A 22,348-nucleotide genomic window follows, 5' to 3' on the forward strand; every position below is an offset into this window, starting at 1 on the left:
TGCACAAGAGAGCCAATAGTATAAATACATCTTCACTCCTTTGGTAACAGCACAAAACACTAAATGCGTCACTGCAACCACAAAAGTGCTCCAAGCTTTCAGCACCTCTCTCAGGGAAGTGTGCCTCTTAAATCATAAAAAAACATTTTCCAGCAGTTAATTAATAATAATAAAACCAAGTCAATATATGAACCCTATTACAGAACAAAGCCACACTCCGAGCAAGACACGGCAGAAATGGCTCTACTTTCAAGGGAGCTCACGATTATTAGAGGCCTCAGAAGAGAATTCTTCAGTCATACCTTTCATTCACTTCCATCCCTTCCCAAGACTGGGGGCAGAGAGCCTCTTCTGGATACACAGCTTTCCTTTTTTCTAAGTTTGTACATGCAAATACTAAGACAGCCATACACTACACTCTCTGATGCCACTCATACAAGTAGCTCAAAACCGGGTCTGCTTTTTTAGCTGTTTATCACTCTTTCTAAAGTATCACAACATCTGCAACACAATAAAACCAACACTTGGGTGGAAAGCAAGACGTGCAAGTTGGACCAGATAAACCTAACAGAAGGGGAAACTCTGAATACTAGTTTGGATACAACATCCACCTTCCACCAAAGGCATAAAACTGCCATTTTAAAAGCCACATGACAGGCAAAAAGCATGAGTATCTAAATTGGTATTTCCTCACTTTGCCAGTTAACTTTGAATCAGTAGAAAGGAAACACAGGTCCTCCTGCCCTGATGGTCAGCGAGGGGTGTCTGCAGCTTTTGTAACCTAGTTCTGTTCTACCCACAGAAGTGTTTCTGTACCTGTTAGAACAGATAACACAATCAGGTAGATTTGGGATTTCATCACTGATCTCATTAAACAGTATTCTAGCCAGTAATGGTAGGATGTCCTCTCTCTAAAGATGTGTAATACTTTGAAACTTACTTCCTTCTGCTTTAAACTTTGTGCAGTGTTAGTCACCATCATCAGTGTGAATTTCAAGTTTACGCAAGACTTTCAGTTTCCCAAAATGACCCTGAAGACAAAGTATTACCTCAATTTCAGATACCGTAATAGTCTTCACATTTTCCATCTAATAATTTGAGAATTATGGTATAACCACAGCAGAGAATGAAGCTTGATAACTGGCACAGAAAATAGAAGTATAACATTGGAGGCTCAGCATGCTTGGTTAAGGCTCCATAAAACACGTCCTCACAACCTCATTTCTTCCACAGAAGGAATTTCGTGTCCCTCAATATTGAACAAGACTTCCTGCTACACATGTTAAAGGCCAAGGAAATTCCCTCTTGCAACGTCACTCACAGAAGAACTGGAAATAGAACTCATGTGTCTCCAGCATGAGACAGATGATTTACCCATACAGCTTTCCATGATTAATATGTCCAAATCTGTATTTAATAGTCTGGCTAAAACAACGTTTCCTCTGCAGAGCCAGAAAACTGAATTGCCAATGCTTTTCTCAATTTAACCAAAGCCACTAAAACGTTTCTGTAATGCTGTGCTCATTTTCATTCTCAATATTAGCTTAAGTTTCAATGATCTAAAAAGATCTCAAGTTGAACCACAACTAATTGACTTCCATACAACAGAATCTGCTTTTCAATATTTCTTTATGAAGTTGGTATCTATTAATATTTTCTAACATAAATATCCTATGACAAAGTCAACCATTCAGTAGCTATACAGTATGACAAAGTCACCACTAACTTTCTGATCCTGAAATATGTAACAGTACAAGAAAATACAAGGAATCACTCTAGCTTCAGTGCATGGAATAGTACTGCAAATGGAGCAGAAGGTCACAAGGAAGAAAAATGATGGTCGTGATTTTAAAGTAATGAGCTAAAACAGCAGTACTGCTTTTATACTTTTAACAGTCTTCCTAAAAAAGGTTTGGAGTATAAGCATCTCAAGAGGACCTAGTTTCTGTCCCAGCAGGTTGCACATTTACAGTGGTCTTCACAAGCTTTGGTAAAATGCTTTTTTTGAAGCTCAGCAAAAAGTCCCAGGTAGGTAAATGAGGTTTGAGGTGTTCAAAGGTAAATGAACACACCAAAGGAATTAACTCATGTCTTCAGAAAGAATGTACAAGCTATCTACAAGTAGATTGCCATAAATAGCATAATCTTTGTTATATTTGCTTGAGCGTGTACATATGCATATCTATTATATTTTACATACATTAAATAAAAAATACGGATAATACAAAGAACTATTAGATCATGTAGGAAGATACTAACACAACTTTGGCTTAAAGTACAACAGCATTATCACCATCTTGTTCATACTGCTCATCTATATTCCCCTCCTTCTCTATTTCTGTGTAGACTAAGATTTGATGCAGGCATACCCTGTCAAGCCCAGAGTATTATGGATTCTACAGTAATAAGTATTTTTTGTTTACTAAAGCAAAAAAGTTACTTCAAGTACAGAAATGAGAAGAGGCAATCAACAACAGTAACAGCCAGAAGAGACTAACCTCATCTCTGTGCTTCTGACAAAAGACCAAAAACTGAGATACTGCATCGCCCTTTCTGCTTCGCGGAGTAGACGCCGGAGTTTTCTTTCTATTGAGAGGGGAGCCTATCCCTCTTTTGGATTCTGCCTGTTCAGATGACTTTTGAGGAGTAGTATTCTTGTCCTCCAACTGACTGCTTTCTTGTGTATCATCAGTGGCAGACAGTTTTGATGTCCTTCTCCTCCTCTTGTTAGGAATGCCAGACTCCTTCATCGACCTCAGGTTTGGAGTGGTTTCTTCATTTGAGTAAGATGACTCATCCATCTCCTCTGGCGGTTCCACAGTAATGCCAACTTCCTTTGCCACTCGAGGATTAAGATGAGGTCTGTCCCTAACATAGATGAAGGTGTACTTGGCCTTCCGTTCTTCCACTGTCATGCCAGCTGCTTCACTCGCTTGCTTCACACCCATCTCCCACTGTGGCCGCAGCTTCCCCGACACAGGCTTTAACATCTGCAAGAGAAACTGTCAGAGTGAGAAACTCGTCCACTTTTCATTTCAAAATGCCAACATTAATATAAAACAATTCCAAGAGACTAAGGGTAATGCAGATCTGCAATTCAGGAGGTTCAAATGGAGTTGTATTTGACGGTGCTGGTACCACGCGTGAATCAGTGACAAAGCAGAAGAGTACTGATTTTTACTGAGTAACAAACAGTGGCAAATCATCCCATCCTCTGCATCTGTAAATGAAATATAAGACTACAGGTCTCTGCAAAACAAGCTGTCTTTAAGCTTTCTAGAATATCTATTTATATCTGTACATACCTGTAACAGCAAAAGAAAAGGCTGCAAATCTTGTCTGACTTGGTAACCTCTTACCTTTATTTTCTCTGCTTTAGTGAGGGCTTGTCTTGCACTTTCCTGGCATAATTGTTCAAATTGGTCTTTTTCTTTGAAAGGCACAAGGCTCTTCTCAAATATCCAAGCTCGCTCTGGGACATCTCCAAAAAACTGAACGTGATATTGACGAAAACTCTTTTTCTGTCCTGAAAATTAAAACCAAATGTATTTAAGATACAACTTTGGTTGTTCTCTTCACTTTTAGACTGGAAGTCTGTTTGAAAGCTGCTACAGTTACCATGACAAAAGCACAGTACAACTGGATAACCTTTCAAAAACCCACTTAACCAGCCTGAAAGTCTCTGAGATATAATCTATGAAGTCTGACACAAAAGGCCAATAGTTTAATTTCCATCAACAATATGCTTGGCTAAATTAACTCAAGGTTACAATCACCTGTCATCATTTTCCATGTATATTAACTTACATCTAGGTCTGGATGTTTCTGAAAATGCACTGAGCACTCATTTCTCAATGAACATTGAGAAAGTTTCAAAGTTTGGATAGCCTGTATACTCAGCCTCATCTCTGAGTCACCTAAACTTTATCTTTTAATATTCTTAAACAGAAACACATACTTCAGCTAGTTTTAACCCTTGCAATCACAACTTCATGTTAGCCAATATTTTTCAGGGATCAAAGCAATAAACAAAATAGATTGGGGTGGTGGTAGGGAGAGTTCAAAGATAAGAGAACAATTCCGAAATCTAGGCAAGAAATTATTTATTCTTCTAAAAATAAAAATATTCCCTTTTTTCCTTAAAAAAAAAAAAGAAATATTGTCTCACTGTGGAATAATATAGGCATGCAACCTTCCCCTTCTAAAGGTCTCAGCTGTTCTACAGAGAATGGGGAAGACAACACCTTCAAAATTCATCGAAGAGTTCACAGTTAACAAGGAATTTCTAAAACGCAGAAGTAAGAGATTAGACTTAAGATGTCCTCTAGCACCTCCTTCATTAGAACTTGCAGATTGGCTGTCTCAGTGTTCAAATTAGGGACTCATTTAAAAATGGAAAAGGTTTTAGCCGTGATGACCTACGTTTTTGTGTTTGCAAATTCAATCCTGCTGTATCAGTTACCCTCCCTAGATTATCTAACAGAGTCTGGGCAGCAGAGGAACTTGGGTAGGGATGGCTACACAGAAGGAGCAAATAGCAGTCACAATTCTATTACAGGGGTCTTCAAACTAGGTCTAGATTCTACCAGGTTATTCATACACTGCATGTCTTCTGGCTTAATCAGAAAATACCTCTAGTGGATCGCTTCATGCACTGTAACTGGGATGTTTCTAGACTTAGAAAGAACTTTCTTTCCATGATGACTCAAGCCAACAGTTATTTTAAAAGGGGCTTGATTGTAAGATGTTGCATCTGGAAAGGTAATATGAAATCAACCTAACTCATTATATGAGCAAAATGTAATGTTTTACAACAATTACAAATATACACATATATATAAAAACATATATGAGAACTACAAGAACAATAATGACTCACTTGAGATCAGATATAAGAATCTAGAGGAATGGCATAGGGAAAGTCTTGGGATTGTATACACCACACATTCAATCCACTAGTATAATACATGTTCCAGTAATGCACAGTCAGAAGTGCACAATAATTCTCTTGCACAGTAATTACTCTGTCTTCATTAAGAAAATGTTGTTTGAATAGGAACTACAAAGCTTCGATGACTTATATTATGATGAAATAAGGGGTAATATTTGCATTTTACCAGGATGCCCTGGTTGCAGACATAGGTGCCATAGAAAAAAATCACAACCACCTGTAAAGATCTGCCTCGTAGTGCAGGACATCTGTAATTGCCTAATTAAGGAGACTAAATAACAGTGCCTACCACTGGAGTCACGGAACCTAGTTGTGAATCTTCAGATATCTTTTTTGAGTTGAATTTATATCAATGCTCTTGGATAAAATAATGAAATTCATTAATGGTTGTTATATAGCAAAACAAATTTTGGCTCACATAATCCTGAAATAAGTTGTTGAAGGTTTGGAAGAGCGTTCTGGGAACCCACCACTTCTACTGGTCTTTTCTGTATCCGAGTGTCTGTGGTTGACCACAGCCAGAGACAGGACACTGAGTGAGATGGAGCTTTGGTCTGACTCAGTACGGGCTTTCTTACACAAAGTATATTTTCTGCAAGTTGAAAGCTGCTAATTTTTCTTAAGCCTAACCAGCTGGAAGGATGAAATAAAGCATTAGCATCCAGAAATTTAGACTGCTTATAAACACTCGATCCTTCACCTAGAAATGAGAAATACAGAGACCTAGCTCAGTATTTCTAGAACTCCCAGATTAAAGAACTCTTCTGTTTGGAAAAGGAGACTTTTGCAAGTGCCTCAATATTAAACAGTAGGTGGAAGGTAAGACTGGAAACATGTACTGATGGAAATACACACATCAGTGTGCATTTACCAGTTATGGTGGCTGCCCAGACCCACTTCAAATTCCCAAAGGAAAAGGCAGGCCCAAGCCAACTCCAGAGCAAATATGAGAAATAACCATCATCCATGTTACTTCAAAGAGATGGAACTTAACATCTTAAAGTACATGGGCCCTTTTTTCTGGTAGTACTCCACAGGTTGCATTCAGATACAGGGGACTGGTTTTTGCTGGATCTACTTCTATAAAGAGCTACCACAGAGATTCTTGGTAACAAAACATAAATTTTGCACCTTTCAAGGGACAGAGTAATTCAGTTAGGAACAAATAAACAGCTTTTTTACTCTCAAAATCCAGCTCTTTGCCTGATCCAAACTCTGAAAGATTTTTACAAAGAAAATTTGTCTGAGGAGCCTATAATAACCATTCTAGCAACTGTATTATGAATGCTTGAGAGGTTCTCAAGAAGCCATTTAGTTTACTACCAATGTTGGATTTAGCTATAATCCTAAAAATATATTCATTCAATTTGCTCTTAAAAACCTCCTATGAATGAGATCACACCATTTCTCCAGGCAATCCACCCCAATGCTTCACTCACTTCAGCCCTTCCAAGTCTTTCTTAATGTGTAGTCTAAATATTCACTGCTCTTAAGCTTCAAATGTTTCAGGTATCAGAACAGAGAACAAAGGTAGAAATGAGATTATGAAATTGTACAGACTCTGCTTAAAAATTTCATTAACACTTGGTAGTTCCTCCATTTAAAATTGACTAATATTGTCTGCAGATAACAGTATTGACTCTATGAATCACAGAAAATTTAGCTGCCTGAATTCTGGATTGCTTTTAATAAAGTACAATCATCAAGAGTATTTAATTCCCATTACATTTCAATAAAATTTTTAGCCCATATCACTTATCCAAGCATCTCTCTAAAAACAATGGAAAGCAGCATCAAAGAATTTTTTTAACAAGACTTCACAGTTTCACAGATCACAACTTTGATACCTTTCAGAAAATGTTCAGAATTAAAAGACACAGTGGGGAAAAAATTCCCTCTGCTATATGCTCAAGAATGGTGTTCATATGATTTAAACATTCCTGCTGACAACAAGGAGCTGATTTAGTTACTGATCATCTGAACAGATGAACAGAATTTTTCCAAAACGATGATTATGTATACCTGAGGAAATCTGATTTTTTTTAGCACCATTGACATACCTTTTAGTTTAGTGTAGGAATGGAGAACAGGATCAGCAGTAACCATACATGGCCACCATGGGAAACCAGACACTTTTGACCACACTAGATCTCCTACATTATACTTCAACAGATGCACTTTTTCTTCTTTGGTGGTACTTTGAGTGGGATCTCTCTTAGCAGGAGCCTTAAAAGATAAAAATAAATAAATAAATTCAAACATCATTACCTTTCTTCAGAAAAGCACCAGGATTACAAATAGCACCAAAAAAAGCCAAACTACAGTTAGTATTCTATTTAAGCATTCTTATTATATGTGAAAACAGAGGGGTAATGGAAGGAAGAAAATAAGAAATAGTTCATCCGAACAAAGTGCTGTCATGTTTGCTAACAAACAATAATTGCATTTCATGCGTAATAAAAAACTTCAGATAATAACTTTTGTTCTCTCACAGTGAAAAAAAATTCATGTTCCAGTTATGGGTTTGGTTTTAATTAGAAATATTGGCAAGTAAGCTGTGGTTTGCCTTTATCTTTTCAAATAACTGCTGAGAGACCATCAGGAAGGCTTACTTTAATTTCAAACACATTAAGTGAGCATTGGATGTACATGTGGAAGAGCCAACCTCCCTCTGTACTGAATATTCCTAATCAAGTTAAGGGCTAGACACACACACGTGCTCTTAGATTTAGAAAAACAAAAAAAAATTCCCAAACTAGAATAGAGTGAAATACTCTCTTTATGTCTGAAAAGAAACTACATAAATAACCAGTTCTAAACCCCCAAACTCTCTATCTTTCAGTTGGTTTTTTCCATGCTGGGAACTTGTGACACAAACCCCTCCCCACACCCTTCTGCAACCTTTTTCTGTTCCAGTTCTAGCAGTAAGTTTATGAGTGCTCAGCTGCTGCTCTAAAGCTATTTTAGCTACTGGAAAACAATTACAGAACTACAAGGGAGTTTTGTGTTCCCCTACGGCAGACACATTTTTATATCATATTTTTGTATCATAACAAAGTTCAGCAACACAGACATCTATTCACCAACTAAAACTATTCCAGGAATTAGTTACATTTCGTCCTTTTTTGCTTCATCTGTTCTGTTTGATATAAATAATGTATGTCTTTATCTAGGTAAGCACTAACTCTGGTTGTAAGAAAGCACATAAAGTGTCTCATTATAGATATCGTGTATTTTATAAAATCATGTATTTTGAATCTTCTTTTTAATTTACCAGTACTAAAGTTATGTGCAAAATGTTACACCATTTATTTTCTGCAGTACTGGCTCAACATCCAGAAGTCAAACCAGGAGTTTCGCGTTTTCACTGGACTTAAATGTTAAGAGCTGGAGCAAAATTCTGGTTTAATTAATTAAAAGTAGCAAAAAGAAAGAGAAAACACACTTAAGAAACCAGAAATCTAGAATACAGAAACAAGAACCTGGAGCATTACGCTGAATCAGAGTAGACTTTTATAATTACGCATTATTTGCCATTCACAAACACTAAAATCTTTGATACACTGCAACTGCATAGAGATTTATTTGCAACTGAAACATAGAGGTACATCCAATCATAAATCCTAAAGCTTGACATACTCAGAAATCCTTTCCTCAAAGCTTTTAAAGCTCTGCCTGGAAAACATACATGATGCTCTGCCATTTGATGGCTAAGGACAGTTACTCATCCAGTGATTCAGCTTTTCTGATGAATTCAGACTTGGTTCATGTGACTCCAGCTAGAGCTACGTTCCCATGTCTCGAGAGTTTTGGTTCTCTAAGGATTCTATAAGACTGTTAGGAAACCCCTCCTGCAAGGTAGCCTCAAGTCCAGCACTCTCAAGAGACCTAGAAGATTCCAAGCAGATGTGAAAAATCAAATGCTCCTTCTAGCAGTTAAAACATGATGTGAAAAGTTACGCTTAGAAGCTAAAAACTAAGGAACACACATGCCAAGAGCAAATCCAGAAAAACATTAAACCTAACACACACAAACCCACTCCAGCACTTCAGCTAAAGAGGTGGGATGATTCTTTTCTTTTTCACCAAGTTAACTTTTTGGAAATGTAAAAGTTACTGAGGATTCTAAATCTCATTTTTAATTTATGATTCCCTGTATTCCTCGGAAAGTGCAACTAAGCCACAAAGATTTATGACTCCAGTCTGAGAGAGAGCTGGCTGGAATAATGAAAAGGCTCTAGCAGTGCTTCTTATTGCAGCATAATCTAAAAGGGGTGACAGTACAGAGGGTATTATCGCATTCTAATGTATCTACAAGCACTTCACAAAATTTAAATAATGCTCAGAATTCTTTTACTATACTGAAACATGATAAAAAATTTGAAAATGACAGGCTCTCACAACACCTGCAAGGTTTATCTCTGCAATGCTTGCTGTATTTATGTTTTCTTTTGCTGATAAAATGTGGGTACTTTGAAAGAATGGCAAAACACAGCACAGAATTCTAGATGAATGATATTTTAAGAGCTCTCATATGAAGTTACTTAAAAACCTATAGAAAATATCACCACTAACTTGCTCACTTCCATCTTACTTTCGTGCATCATTCTGGGAATTGCTCTGATGTATTTAATAGGTATCTCATCAGTAAACAGTGAGATGAAATTCCTGGTATATACTTGAGAGATAAGCAGCTGTAGGACACCAAAAGTCTCTTCAATACTTCCTCTCAAACATTTTGGCAAACCACGAGCACAGCATTAAATATTTGAATATTTAAATTCTTTAAAAACATCAGGAAATCCTAGATACTGGAAGGCAGTCGTATGTACAGATTTTACTTCGATATCCAGATTGGGTTTTTTTAACTATTGATGGGAGGGGAGGAAGAAAGCATTTCTAAACAAATTTGCCATCCAGTCCTCTGATGGCATCGATGTTCTTACAGGACAAGAGCTGGAACTTCTTTATGAGACACTTGTACTCTCTGTATTTTTAAGGAATAGAAGATCACTGTAAAGTTACACAGTGAGATAGAAAAAAAATGTGGCTTGCAGTTTCTTTTTCCTCCAGAAGAAAACAGAAATTGGTGTTTAGGGAAGTTCGGATTCCTAATAATATGTAGTCAGACAGCACAGGGCACCCGACTGCACCTGTGAAAGATGGAGAGGCAGCAGTAGAATTCTGCACAGTCCTGATGGGCTGTGTGAATGCACCAGAAGACAGGGAATACCTTGTCCTGCAAGAGCTGATCAATTCTTTCTGTGATGATACTTGAGCAAACAAATTAAGATGGAAGACTCCTGGTTTAGAGCCCAACTGTAAAGCAAGGGCAGATCACACAAAATCAAACTATTTTAAAATACTCTACCTTCAGTTTTTGGTTCTTTGTGCCTTTTGATGACTTTTAATTTCTTGAAATTGGTCTCATTTCTAATTAGATCTCCTACCCATAAATGTCAACAGGCTTTCTGTGCTGCAGAGGAGCACAGAACAGTCTTTGGTTGCTGTTATTGCTAAGTAAGTCTGGACTGTTCTGCATATGCCCCCATCTCATTACCTTTTATTGCAGTTTTGCCAGAATTAAAACACATTCACATTTAATTGCAGGATTTCCCCTACCTCTCCTTCCTTAAGTATAGGTAAGCTCTATAGCCCGAGATAACTATCACCTCAGTCACCTTAGCCCCAGACTTTAACCAAGTTATGCTAAACAGAAGAAGGAAACAGCTTGTGATAATGTTAATTTTCTACTTTAAGGAATTTGAGGGGTTTTTTTCCCTTTCAAACACTAGACTGCAGAGAAGTTATACAAATCAAGGCCAGGTTGAGCAGGTGATGACTCCCATACAGACCAGCCCTAACACTGAATACACAGGCCATTCCACAGGCTCTGCACTACTCACTATGGCAGACATGGAAATTCCTGACTTTCTGGATTAGCATCCTAATGACACACTTACTCTAAAGGCAGCTAGATGGATTTTAAGTTTATTTTGTCCAGGAGGACGTGGAGTGTGAAATGATGTAATTCCTTTATAGCAACTGAGGTTTTCTGTGACAAATTATGCCTTGAAGAGTACCAGCATACTTAAAAGCTCATCTGGGCAAGCAGCTGAAACAGGCTGAGAGGGACTGAAAAATAAAAGAAAATTTAACATGCCTTTACTCTTCCCTTAACATTTCACAGATTTGTTTGTCATTTGTCTCAGCACTTTTATAACCAATGAGTGACAGGCAGATTGACAAGAATTTACAACACTGCTGTCAGCATTCTATCAGCCCAAAGAAGTGGCTTGGCCATAGAAAATACTAGTATTTAATTAACTTTGCCTAAAATTGATCAAAAGAATCCAGTCAACTTCCATTTACTTTTGATCTGCCTAACAAATATGGTGAGGTGAGAACACACCATGAGTGATATGTCACTTCAAAGCTTAAAACTATCTTAAAATGACCAAAACCAAAATGCATTTAAGGACAGCTTCTTTACTGAGAGCTTTGGGTTTATTTGTAGACTCTGCTACAAAAACACCGTGATGAGCATTTAGTAAACAAGGGTCAAAGGTAATTCCTTTTTTATAAACACCCAGAAGCCTTACTAGGTGGTGTCAGACAGATTATCCCTTTTAATCAGTGGTAAAGATAATAATATAATCACTATCCACTTTGTGTGTGTACAGAGGAAAGAGGAACCTTTCAAAATTATTGCAAATTACCTTGAGCATCAAAAAGCTACTATTTCATTACACAAACTTGAAAAATTACAGAAATCGTAAAAAAAACCCCTTTATCTTTTAATTGTCATAAAGAGATTAGACAAAAAACAATGTTGAGAACTGGTGAAGAATACACCACAAGAATTTAATACTGGACAAAAAAAAGCAGAGAACCATTAATACAAGGGAAGACAGTAAATGCTCTCTGTGTGACATAACTGGAAAGTACATATTGAAGAGCTTAAGCTGCAGATATCTGGTATTTCCCTTTCTGTTTTCATTTTCAATTCAGTTTCACTCTGTACTAAAAAACTTCCACTTTCACTATAACAGAATGCCCAGCTACAAACACAGACTGCTGGAGGTCCGTTTGCAGGCCAGGATAAAAACCCAAGCTACTGGCACTACAAAGAAACTAAACCAAAATAATCAAGGTCCCTAAACAGAATATATGCAATTGAAATGCATTTTGAATCAAAGTTAGAACACACCAACTCAGACAGTCAAACGTGTTTCTTTCCTACGGAAAAAGATAAGATTTACTATGGAAAAGCTCAGACCGCTTGATGACCAAACCCACATGTTTTTCTGCTCCCACTATCTGCTTGTCCTGTGCCTCAACCACTAATACTCTGATTTTTTATCACGGACTTGTGCAATGAAAATAAAAGTAAAACTGCTTTGTCTTGTCTTGCCTCTCTATCAGCACACATAGTGAACTAAGGAAGTGGAAAATTCAGGAATTTCACTTGACAAAAGACAAATCAACATTCAGTCTTCAGTCAAAGGAATGGAGGGATGCAGCTACTTTCCCAGTGAGTGATGTCCTGTCAATCTGGGCAGAGAAATGGCTGTTTCTCACTCTGTGACAGAGGACAAAAATCTCATTAAGTCAAATCACTTCAAAATCCCAAATTACAACCACAGCTGATCAAAATCAATGCAACCCCCTCAATGTACACTATTTTTCAAATGAGAAGGGTGGCAACTTAAGTCTGTTAAGAAATGGTCAGCGCTCCTTCTAAATGATTCTGTCTCTAAAAATAGTGTATTCTCACAACCCTACTTGCCTATGTTTTTTTTTTTTTAAAGATTATAATTCACATGTTATAGTAAAACTGTTTAATCAAAAAGGGCCTTAGAGCCCCTGTGTTTATCCAAACAGTTCCCACCTTTGGGGATCTGTGGTGTGTATATTTAGGTACTAAATGACAAGTAACTGAATGCAACAGAACAGAAATGAAGGGTTTTTTACTTTGTTTTGTTATATTCTGTTTATTATGTAATGAAAGAATACTGTGCAACTACATATTCAGCAAACCACTGCCTACAGAGAGAATGTTTTAGGTAGAAGAGTAAAGAGTAAACCAGAACCTCACAAGAAGATTAAAGGAAAACGTGGATTATTATTACAAAATGGAGAAGGATGAGGAAACACGAAGAAAGAAGCAGTGAGCTGGCAAAGTTTTATGTTCCATCTTCAGTAAAACAGAAAAGGACACTTCAGTAGAGCATCCAAAGACTGCAGCCCTCAAAAGACCATTGCATCCACGTCTGCACAAATAAATCTGTAGCACCCTCATAAAACATATGACATATTATGCAGTGAGGTAACGACTACTGAGGGGGAAGAGGACCTGCAAAGTCTAGAACAAAAGAAAGCAAACAAACTATATTCTAAATCTGTTTGTTAGATTTTAGGATTTCTAATTGTTTTATACCAAGCCAGAGATTTAATTAAGACCCTCCAAATTCAATTACGAGAACAATTACATTAGATGTATTTCCCCAAGTTATCTTTTATTTTCTTCTATTACTAACCACTTACTCCTTTTCTTCTATCACTAAAAGGGGGTCAAATCTGGCAGTCTGAAAAACTGTATTTGCAGAAGACACTAAGTTTTCAACTTCCTGACACAACCAGGACTCACTTATTTTTCCTCAATGTGCTTAGATGGTAAAGCTATAAAACAAGAAAGAATATCTCTACAGATCTCTGAAAAACTTTTCTGTGCTGGCTGAGGCTCTTTGAACCCAAATATAAGTTTTATGACAATAGGTTTGTTTCCTCTATTTCTTTCCACTAAACTCATCTAAAGCAGTTTGTGGACAGCAGGTTGAGTATTATTATGCAGGACCCTCCTCTCCAGGAGGGAAAGTAAGCAGAAGACAAAAATTCATTTAAGTTTAGAGAGGGATTCCTAACGTAGATTAAGGGTTTTAAAACAAGACAGAAGTTCAAATTTGTCTTTCAAATCAAGCAGTAACCTCCTGGTTACATTTCAGTTCTTTTTTTCCTGGCTTTGGTTCCCTCATTAGCAAGTCTCTAGCAGATCAGAAAGTTTTTTAAGATGCTTTTACATTTAAAAGCAAATCTGTCTATTCAAATCAGCAGTATTCCTTTACACAAACACTGTATGAGCATGTATTTTAGAAATAAACTCAACACGGTATTTTAGTAACTAGGATACAACTCTTTCAGAGTAAAGAGTTGAAGAGAAACAGATTCAATCATTCACAGATAGATCCAGTAAAATGCGAGATCTGGAACACTTCCCAACCCTCTATCTTTCTTAAAAATATGGAGAGTAGTTTCTTTTAGCTGCTCTACTGAACTTCTGCATTTACATTTAGATGACCTCTTAAGTTGTTACTGGCTTATTAATGAAAGGTTCCATGTTTCAGAAATTTAAATTAGATAAGGCCTGATTGGAACGAATAAAACCACCTTTTATACTGAGTATTAGAAAAAGATTCCTGCCTACATCCAGCATCTCTAACCTTCACCCACCTTCAAAGGTTTAAACTTTTGATGTGGTATATGGGTATATAAGACACTGTGGATATGAGATGCTATACAAGCCTGGAAAAGCATAGCTGTAGAGCCACGAGGACCTTTGGCATGGGAAACAATTATTTCTGAACAATTTCCATATGAACTTCACACAGGATAACAGAACAAAAGCTAAATCATCTCAGCATACCTACAGATTTTCAGAATGCCATATCCATATGTATTTTGTTATCTGCATGTACCACAGTTTCACATACTTCAAGATCAGAATCTGTATCAGGGCCTTATTCTTAGCACTCTCCTACACCCTTATAGAGTTCAGTAGGAAAGAGTTTTCCCAAGACACTTTCTGAACAGATATCCTCTGTCAGGTCCCAGACATCCAGGGCAGCATGGGTAGATGTTCTGAATCCTAATATTCTTGGTAGAGAACAGAAACATCCAAGCCCAGATAGCACTGCCAACAGGCAACTAGATTTACAGAACACTGTTTCCTGGTGAAGGCAGAGACTTCTCTCTACCTTTTTTTCAACAGGAACACTTCTGAAGGCAGCTGGCTAAACCTAAACAGAGCAAATGTTGATTTGGCATAAAGGGGCTCTGGTAGTTAACTAATAATTTGACATAATCCCAGTACTACTCTGCCTTTGAGATTAGACCTTCAAAATTAATTCCCACACCCAAAGGCAGGCACGAAAGGTTTCCATACAGGTTGTGCAGTTACATGTACCTAGTAAGGCCTCTTCTTCTACAGAAGAAATGCAAGAACAGTGGTTAATAAGCCTGGGGAAGCCGGGGGGGGGACACACACAAAAAACCTGGACAGACATTACCTTGATTTGGCAAGGCTGAAGCATATTCCTGAAATATTCCTTATTTTCAGCAGCATTTTTCAGATGTACAGAAAACCTGGGAAACCCCAACCCCATATGAATATTAAAATAGTGCAGTCATTGCAGTAAAAAATCATGATGCATGTGATAAAAGTACTATCAATTCCAGAACTAAGATCCCAAATTGTTTTCCTTCTTTATAGGCAGCCTCAGCATACACTGAAGTTGACATTCATTTAACAAACAAAAAGACCACCAAGAAAGAAAAAAAAAGAAAAAAAATCAAGCTTTTCTAGCACTAATTGCTGCTACGAGGCCACAGATTCACTTCCCTTCCTCACAAAAGTGCAGGGCTTGTTTACCAACGGCACAAGCAAGATCAAGTTTTTCCTCTTGCAGTGAGTTTCCAAAATAAAGCATTTTAATAAAGTGTCCTTTTGAGAAGGGAATTTATTTTTTATTACTTACAACTCAAGAGTTTTAGCTACTGTCATTTTATGATGCACAGGAACACAGGTCCTGTAGGTACTTTGGGTATTCACAAAAAGCAGAAATGTAAGTTAGCCCAGTTGGACCTATTTATTTATAATAGAAGGATAATGAAACACGGTAATAGGTAAGCATAAAATTAGTATCTGTGAACAAAAACCTCTTTTGGAGGTCCTAAAGTTCATCTGCCCTACATGAAATTCAGCCCAGAACAAGGGAACTTGTAAGGGAGGCTGAAACCACTGTTCCAAGACAGATCAAAATATTTTGCTTTTGCTACTTCGCCTAAGGGTTACTACGAAGCATCTTTCTTTCTTGACAAGAGGGGGCTATAAGGGCCAGAAATGACATCTGGTACAGATCACTAATGTTTCCCAAATATCTGCCTGTAAATCCATCCCAGTAACATAACCCTGAACTGTAGGTCTAACTCAGCTAAATACAAGACTTAGACATGCATTATTCTGGTTAAGCAGAACACAGAATAGAGCGACAGAAAGGCTTTGACGTCTCTTGGATCAAAAAAAGCAGTGAAAACAAGCAAATTCCTTGCCACACAAACCCATAATGGCCAACACCATCTGGAGAGGTGATGCTGAGGTTTTTAATTATTTAAATCATGACACTACCTGTGCCACGACTGAGAATAAACCTGGTCAACTTATAAACCGAGAAACTGCTGTTAATCTCTCAACACCAGCTGCTGTTGACATGTAAAGGGAAGTTAGTTCTTCCAAAGAGGGCCTGCTCACCACATTATTTCATCTGTCATGTCCACCGTAGTGCCCAAAAGACCAAAATAAAAGAGAAAAAGCCCTGGAATGCACAAACCAATGATGAGTATGAAATAATGCAACAGTTCTGCAATCTTTGAATTTGAGTTAGTTACATCTGGTCAGCTCTTTTCTACAGAAAACTGGCTCAGTGTTCAGAAGCAGTGAGGAATCAAACACTGTGCATTATTTCTAATGAAAGAGAATGAAACTGAGAACAATGTAGAAAACCATTAACATGCCACTATGCATTCACAAGATATCTGTATTTTGAATGTCCTCTACTGTTCCAGTCCTCATTCTCAGGGGAAAAAAAAAAAAAAGATAGGATAGAAGCTGAAGGGCATCAGAGTTCAGAAACAGGACAATAACAAGAAGTAACATTCTGGAATGGTTCCTGTATGTTAAACAACACACTAGGGTTCATCAAGTTGAAATTAAAAATAGAGCAGGTTTGTAAGAAATCTATAAAATTATCAATAATAGAGAAGTTTGTCCATGATCTCTATTTCTATTACTATGAAAGAATCAAGCAAAACACGTAGGTGGCAAAGGGAAAGGGAAAAAGAGCTGCTCTATTGTTTTATTATTTAAAGTCATGGATGCAAAAAACTCACACTGACTCAAAAAGAAACTGAGGTCTCCCACGAATTTAGCCATCTACAGCCATTAAATACAAAGGTACCAGCTCCAGAAACCTCTGAGTCACAAACTGCTGGAGGCTGAATATATTCAAAAAGAGCATCACTCCATGATTTGCCACATCTACACTCTCTATTATGCCTCCTCCACTGATCCTCACCCCGAGGTGAGGTGCTGAATTAAACGGCTCCTTGATCCAACTTGGTAGTGCTATTCTTAGACAGTACTTCTGTCGACACTTCAAGATTCTATTTCATATTTGATTTGCATTCTCCCACCAATGGGTTTATGAAGACAGAGGGCAAAAAAACATATTCAGATAATACGCATTGAGACGACGGTTTTACGTAGAAACTGTACTTAATTCAGCCACTTTTACATACAAGAACAGGAAGTCTGGTATGGAAAGCCTTGAACAAATACTCAAACGTTCTGCAATTAATTTTGAAGCCACACTGAGAATACTCACAGCTTCTAATCTCCCCCCAAACCAGTATACTGTTGTATGCTTTTTGGTGTTTCTTAAACTACAAGCAGTTCTTTAAGATACTTTTCCAATGAGGCATTAAGAAAAAACAATTTAAAGTTCCAAAGTAACAATTACTGCAGCACATCATGAGCTGCTTAGCATTAACAAGTTCTCAAGGCTTAGCTAAACTTAATCCTTTACTAAAGGCTAATGCAAAACAGTAGTTCAGAAACTCTTCCAAAAAGGATAAGAAGTTATTTCTCTTGTTCCTGAAGGGATCACCCCAAAGATATTTTTAGGATTACTCCTACTCCTTTGGGATTCTGGTGACATCAGCCAGACAGCATGTATTATCACTCGCCTGAAAGCAGGATCTGATATCTCAAGAATGGTACAATAAAAAGAAAAAAGTAACTGAGTTCATTTTACCCTACAAATACAGATCCTGTGCACATTTTATGACACGTTCAGCAATTGTACTTGGCCAAGAATTCCTAATAACTGATGATGAAAAACAATCAAGTAAGTCCTTCCCCTGAAAAAGACACATTTATTTTACTACAATTTTTCTTTTTACTTTTTCTGAAATTAAAACAAGTCACCTCAGTATCTGCCTATAACAGCTACAAGAGGGTAATCAAACATCAGATGAACTTGGCTCTCCAATCTGACAAAGGGCACTTGTTGGTTTGTGCTCAGCTCTACTGATCGGATACAAACAAGCACCAGAGCAACATCCCCACCTTCAGTGGTGCCCATCTTCCTGCATTTAGTTACCACAGGCACATTCAAAGCAGCAGATCATCCTCACACTGCTTCTGTTCTACCCTTAGTGGGTTTATAAGTCTTCACCTGGTAAAGGCACTGTAACATTATGTAGGTATTTGACGCAATGGATTTGGCCAGAACAGTTTTTCTCTGTGATGGTGAAATGGCAATATAAACACAAGACAAGGACTAATGGAATTTCTCCAGCAATTTGCAACTGCCCCCCCTGCAGCTACGGCAAAGTCATTATAGGCTGTATCCTGCACCAAGAGTAAAAACCTGCCAAGTTTCTGGTGTACTACTGGAGAGCACTACAGGAAAACTGGATAGGAAGCTATGTGGAAGGTATAGCTTCTGGATCGTGTACATATCACACAGCTGGAAACCCTAAGCTAGCAAGTAGAGCGGTGAGTGGACTTCCAGGTTTGTTCTCGACACAGCGCTGCTGCTTTCTGAGCTACTGCACCCGTGCTGGGAAGCCAGGCCAGGAAGCCAAGCCAAAAGGGCAAACTGCCACTTGCAGGCCCAGCCCAGCTTCTGCAGAACGAGCTCAAATGTGCCAGGATCACATACTGAGCTGCTCTCAGGGTCAGAGAGCACAGATCTATGCTGGGAGCCACAGCATGAGCGCTGCAGATACATGTACTCTCTCTCTGTTTCCCTCTGGATTGCTCCAGGAATCGGACTTGGACTACTTCGTATTAATATAGGAAGCAAATCTCTGCTGTTCTCCTCCAAACACTGTTGTTTCACTTCTAACACAGGCAATGAGTAAGAAAAATGTAGGCAAGTCCTCATTCCTCACTGAACATTGCAAGAATTGACGAAAGCAGTGACTCAAAAAGCAGCCACCACAAAACCCAGTCCCAAGGCATCCTGCCGCTCCCACGAGCAGCTCTGGCACGTGAGCAGCTACTGGAGCCCATGGGTTTGGCGTCAGTTCAAACCCCTAACATGTGACACCCACCACCTATGACACAGAACATTCAGGGGGGTAGTGCCTTGGCATTGAAGTTGATAAACTGGGTCTTATTAAGAGGCCTGAATTTTAAAGTAAACTCCTCAGGTGGAGAGATACCAGGGTGGAGGGAAGAGGGGTGAAAGGCAGGAGGGGAGGGAGGAAACAGCCACAGCTTGTCCCACTTCCTCTCCTTTACCTTGGGAAAACGAGAGCAGTACAGTTGTTTCTCAGAGGCCTGGAAAAGGTGGTGGTTATCAACAGAAATCTAACTCTCATCAGACCCAGGCAGATCATTTTTATTCCCAACTGAAAACTAACCTGCAGCTAAAGTTTTAAACAGCCTTCATTTCTGTTAACGAAAAATGCCCAAACAACACGAACACCCAAAAAGAGAGCACTGGAACATTTGTTAAATGATATGCCTCTCACCTCAGCACCACAGTAATCTGCTGTGTCCATCAGACAGAGATATAATTACCTTACATAAAAGGCAGTATTTGAAGCATGGTGATTTCTGCTAAATCAAAAGAGTAAGAGGTTGGACAAAAAAGAAATTGAAAGCCCAGAAATAAAACCAGACAAACAGGTTCCACATTAACCTGTAACCTACAGTAAACAGGGATCTGAGTGCAAAATTCATCAGCTTTTACTCCAAGAATATTTACCTAATTTCCACTTTGCAGCCACAATCAGCTATATAAAACCACAGTATGATGCACTAACATTAAGGCTTTGGATGCTGGCCATGAAATAACAGCCAGAGCAGGGGTCTGGAACCAAAGAACACTGATACTAAGATATTACAGTTATCACCACAAAAAACACATGTATATCACAAGTTTTCATGTGGACAAACATTTGAAAAATCTCCTTCACATGTTCCCTCATACTATGTTTTTCCTTATTTTAAACCTGTGCAGCTGAAAACCTTCCTCATGAGAGAAAGAAAAGCCTTGGGATTTTTACAATCAAGGAGCCAGATCATAAAATAACATCTCGCGACCTTTAAATGTTTTTCCTTTCGACCTCTGTGCTTTAAAGTGCACTGTAATAGGAAAAAAGAAGCCAGAAGCACGACCCTCTGCTACAAAGTGCTCTGAAAAGAATAGGGCTGCAGTATTGCAAAGTCTGATATCAAGCAGGTGGTTGTTCTGATTCAGTAGTTTGGTGGCTCACGGGTTTGGCACAGGAGCAAATAACCCTGTCGCTCACCAACCACCAAGTCTCAATCGCTCTGGGAAACAGTGTTGACACGGTTTTCTCCTCACCATTTCTGGACAGAAGGCAACTCAAAGAAGCCAGACAAACATTTCTTGTAGTTTTAAATAATCCACACACACCAGGAAAAAATAAAGGCCACCCTTAATGGACAACCAATGTAAAAGGCATAAACTGCAGAATAAACTGCATAGAGGGACACATTAAACATCTCCTCTTTCTAAAACAAAAACAAACTAACAAACACACACAAATATGCTCGAGTTGTTGATGCTAATAAATATACCACCAATAGAACCAAAAATGTCCAATTTATCCTCATTAATAATGAACTGGACAAAGAATTACTGACTGCGCCTGCATCTTTTACCTGAGTAGTGATTTGGAGAAGTCTGAACCAGTTAGTGCTAAAACATTCTCCTTAACAAAATTAAAGAAAACAAACCCTTTAATAACATCCCTGAAAACATCAGTATGGATCATTCTAGGATGAATAATATATTCAGACCATAAATAAATGATAAATATTTCTGATACTCGAAAAATGTTTACACAGTTCTGTGAACTCATTAAGCAGTTTTATGGAAAAGAAGGGTAAATAAAATAAATAAAATAAAAAAGGGGAATGGAGCAGCTGTGTGTGTGATTCTTCCCTGCATGTGTGACCTTGGTAGAAAGTAAGAATCAATAGGGTGAATTTGGCAGAGCTGGGTTAATGGTTGGACTTGATCTTAGAGGTGTTTTTCCATCTTTGTTTCTATGATTAACTAGAAACCTGCATTTGACAGAAAACTGTAACATACATTTTGTGTTTAAGGTGTGTAAAATCAGGACACAGTAACCAGTCAAAGCATTCATTAACGTCTACCATTGTTATACAACACTATTCTGAATTAGTCACTGAGAAACTTAATATACACAGAAGTATTCCTGCTATGTAGGGTTTTTCTTCCGAGATAAAAGTATTGCAAACCACCTTCCTTTAAATGGAGTCTAGAAACAAAAGCTAAATAAAAGGGGGGGGGAGGGCTGCCAGCAGCATTCTTATTTATAACCTGAAAAAACAAGTTAAAAAAAGTAAAATATCCATTTTTGCCCATGTTTAAAAAGAAGCAAAACAAATGAGCTTGACTACAAAAGTTAATGACACCTAATACAAACATCTAGATGTTTTCAATTAAAACAATTCACTAGGTTATAACAAGCAAACCTAGCCCTTTTCAGGTGACAAATATGAGTAGGGACTCCAGTCCAATTGCCAAAATCTGACAGTAAAGAGCCCAGTTCATCAGCCAACTGACTGCTGAGTACCTTTTTATTTAATTCAGAACAAGGAATATAGAAATAGGTAGGTTTTTTCTGAAACATCTGGTTACAGGGAAGCCAGAATACCCCACTGTCCAGCAGTTAAAGGCCATCCCTAAACTCAGAGGCACCCCCAGCTCCCTTGCTCAGGTGCACACCCTAACTTGTCTTGGCTTCAGGTCTGGAAGAAGTTTCTGCTTCATACATCACACACTTCCACACGCCCTGATTTGCTCTGGAGACTTATTTTACTGCTATGGAAACAGAATTTATGGGGTACTCCTAGGCTAGGGAAGAAACAGCGACCAAAACTGGAGTGCATCTGTCCTTTGTTGAGAAAAAGAGAATCACAGAAAGTGACCTGTCTGTGGGAAGCACCCACTGAAACACCTGAAGGTGAGCACATGGAACTGAGCTTCCAGTCTG

At 38.2% G+C, this 22,348-nt stretch overlaps 1 protein-coding gene across 5 annotated transcripts in view; it reads right to left on the reverse strand.

Annotated features, from left to right (window-relative positions):
* NSD2 (nuclear receptor binding SET domain protein 2) overlaps positions 1-22,348 on the reverse strand; it is a 74,287-nt gene that overhangs the window by 36,866 nt on the left and 15,073 nt on the right. For all 5 annotated transcript variants that reach the window (XR_007906472.1, XM_051798541.1, XM_051798539.1 and 2 more), the window contains exons 3-5: positions 7,012-7,177; positions 3,360-3,526; positions 2,499-2,990 (exon numbers count right to left, since the gene is read on the reverse strand). Coding sequence is in view for 4 of the 5 variants with exons in the window: in XM_051798541.1 (XP_051654501.1) it covers positions 2,499-2,990; positions 3,360-3,526; positions 7,012-7,177 (825 nt within the window). In the remaining variant the exon portion in view is untranslated. The remainder of the gene's footprint in view (positions 1-2,498; positions 2,991-3,359; positions 3,527-7,011; positions 7,178-22,348) is intronic.

This window comes from Manacus candei, unplaced genomic scaffold (assembly GCF_025592945.1).
Source record: "Manacus candei isolate 608988 ecotype Guabito, Panama unplaced genomic scaffold, ASM2559294v1 h1tg000048l, whole genome shotgun sequence".
Taxonomy (NCBI): Eukaryota; Metazoa; Chordata; class Aves; order Passeriformes; family Pipridae; genus Manacus; species Manacus candei.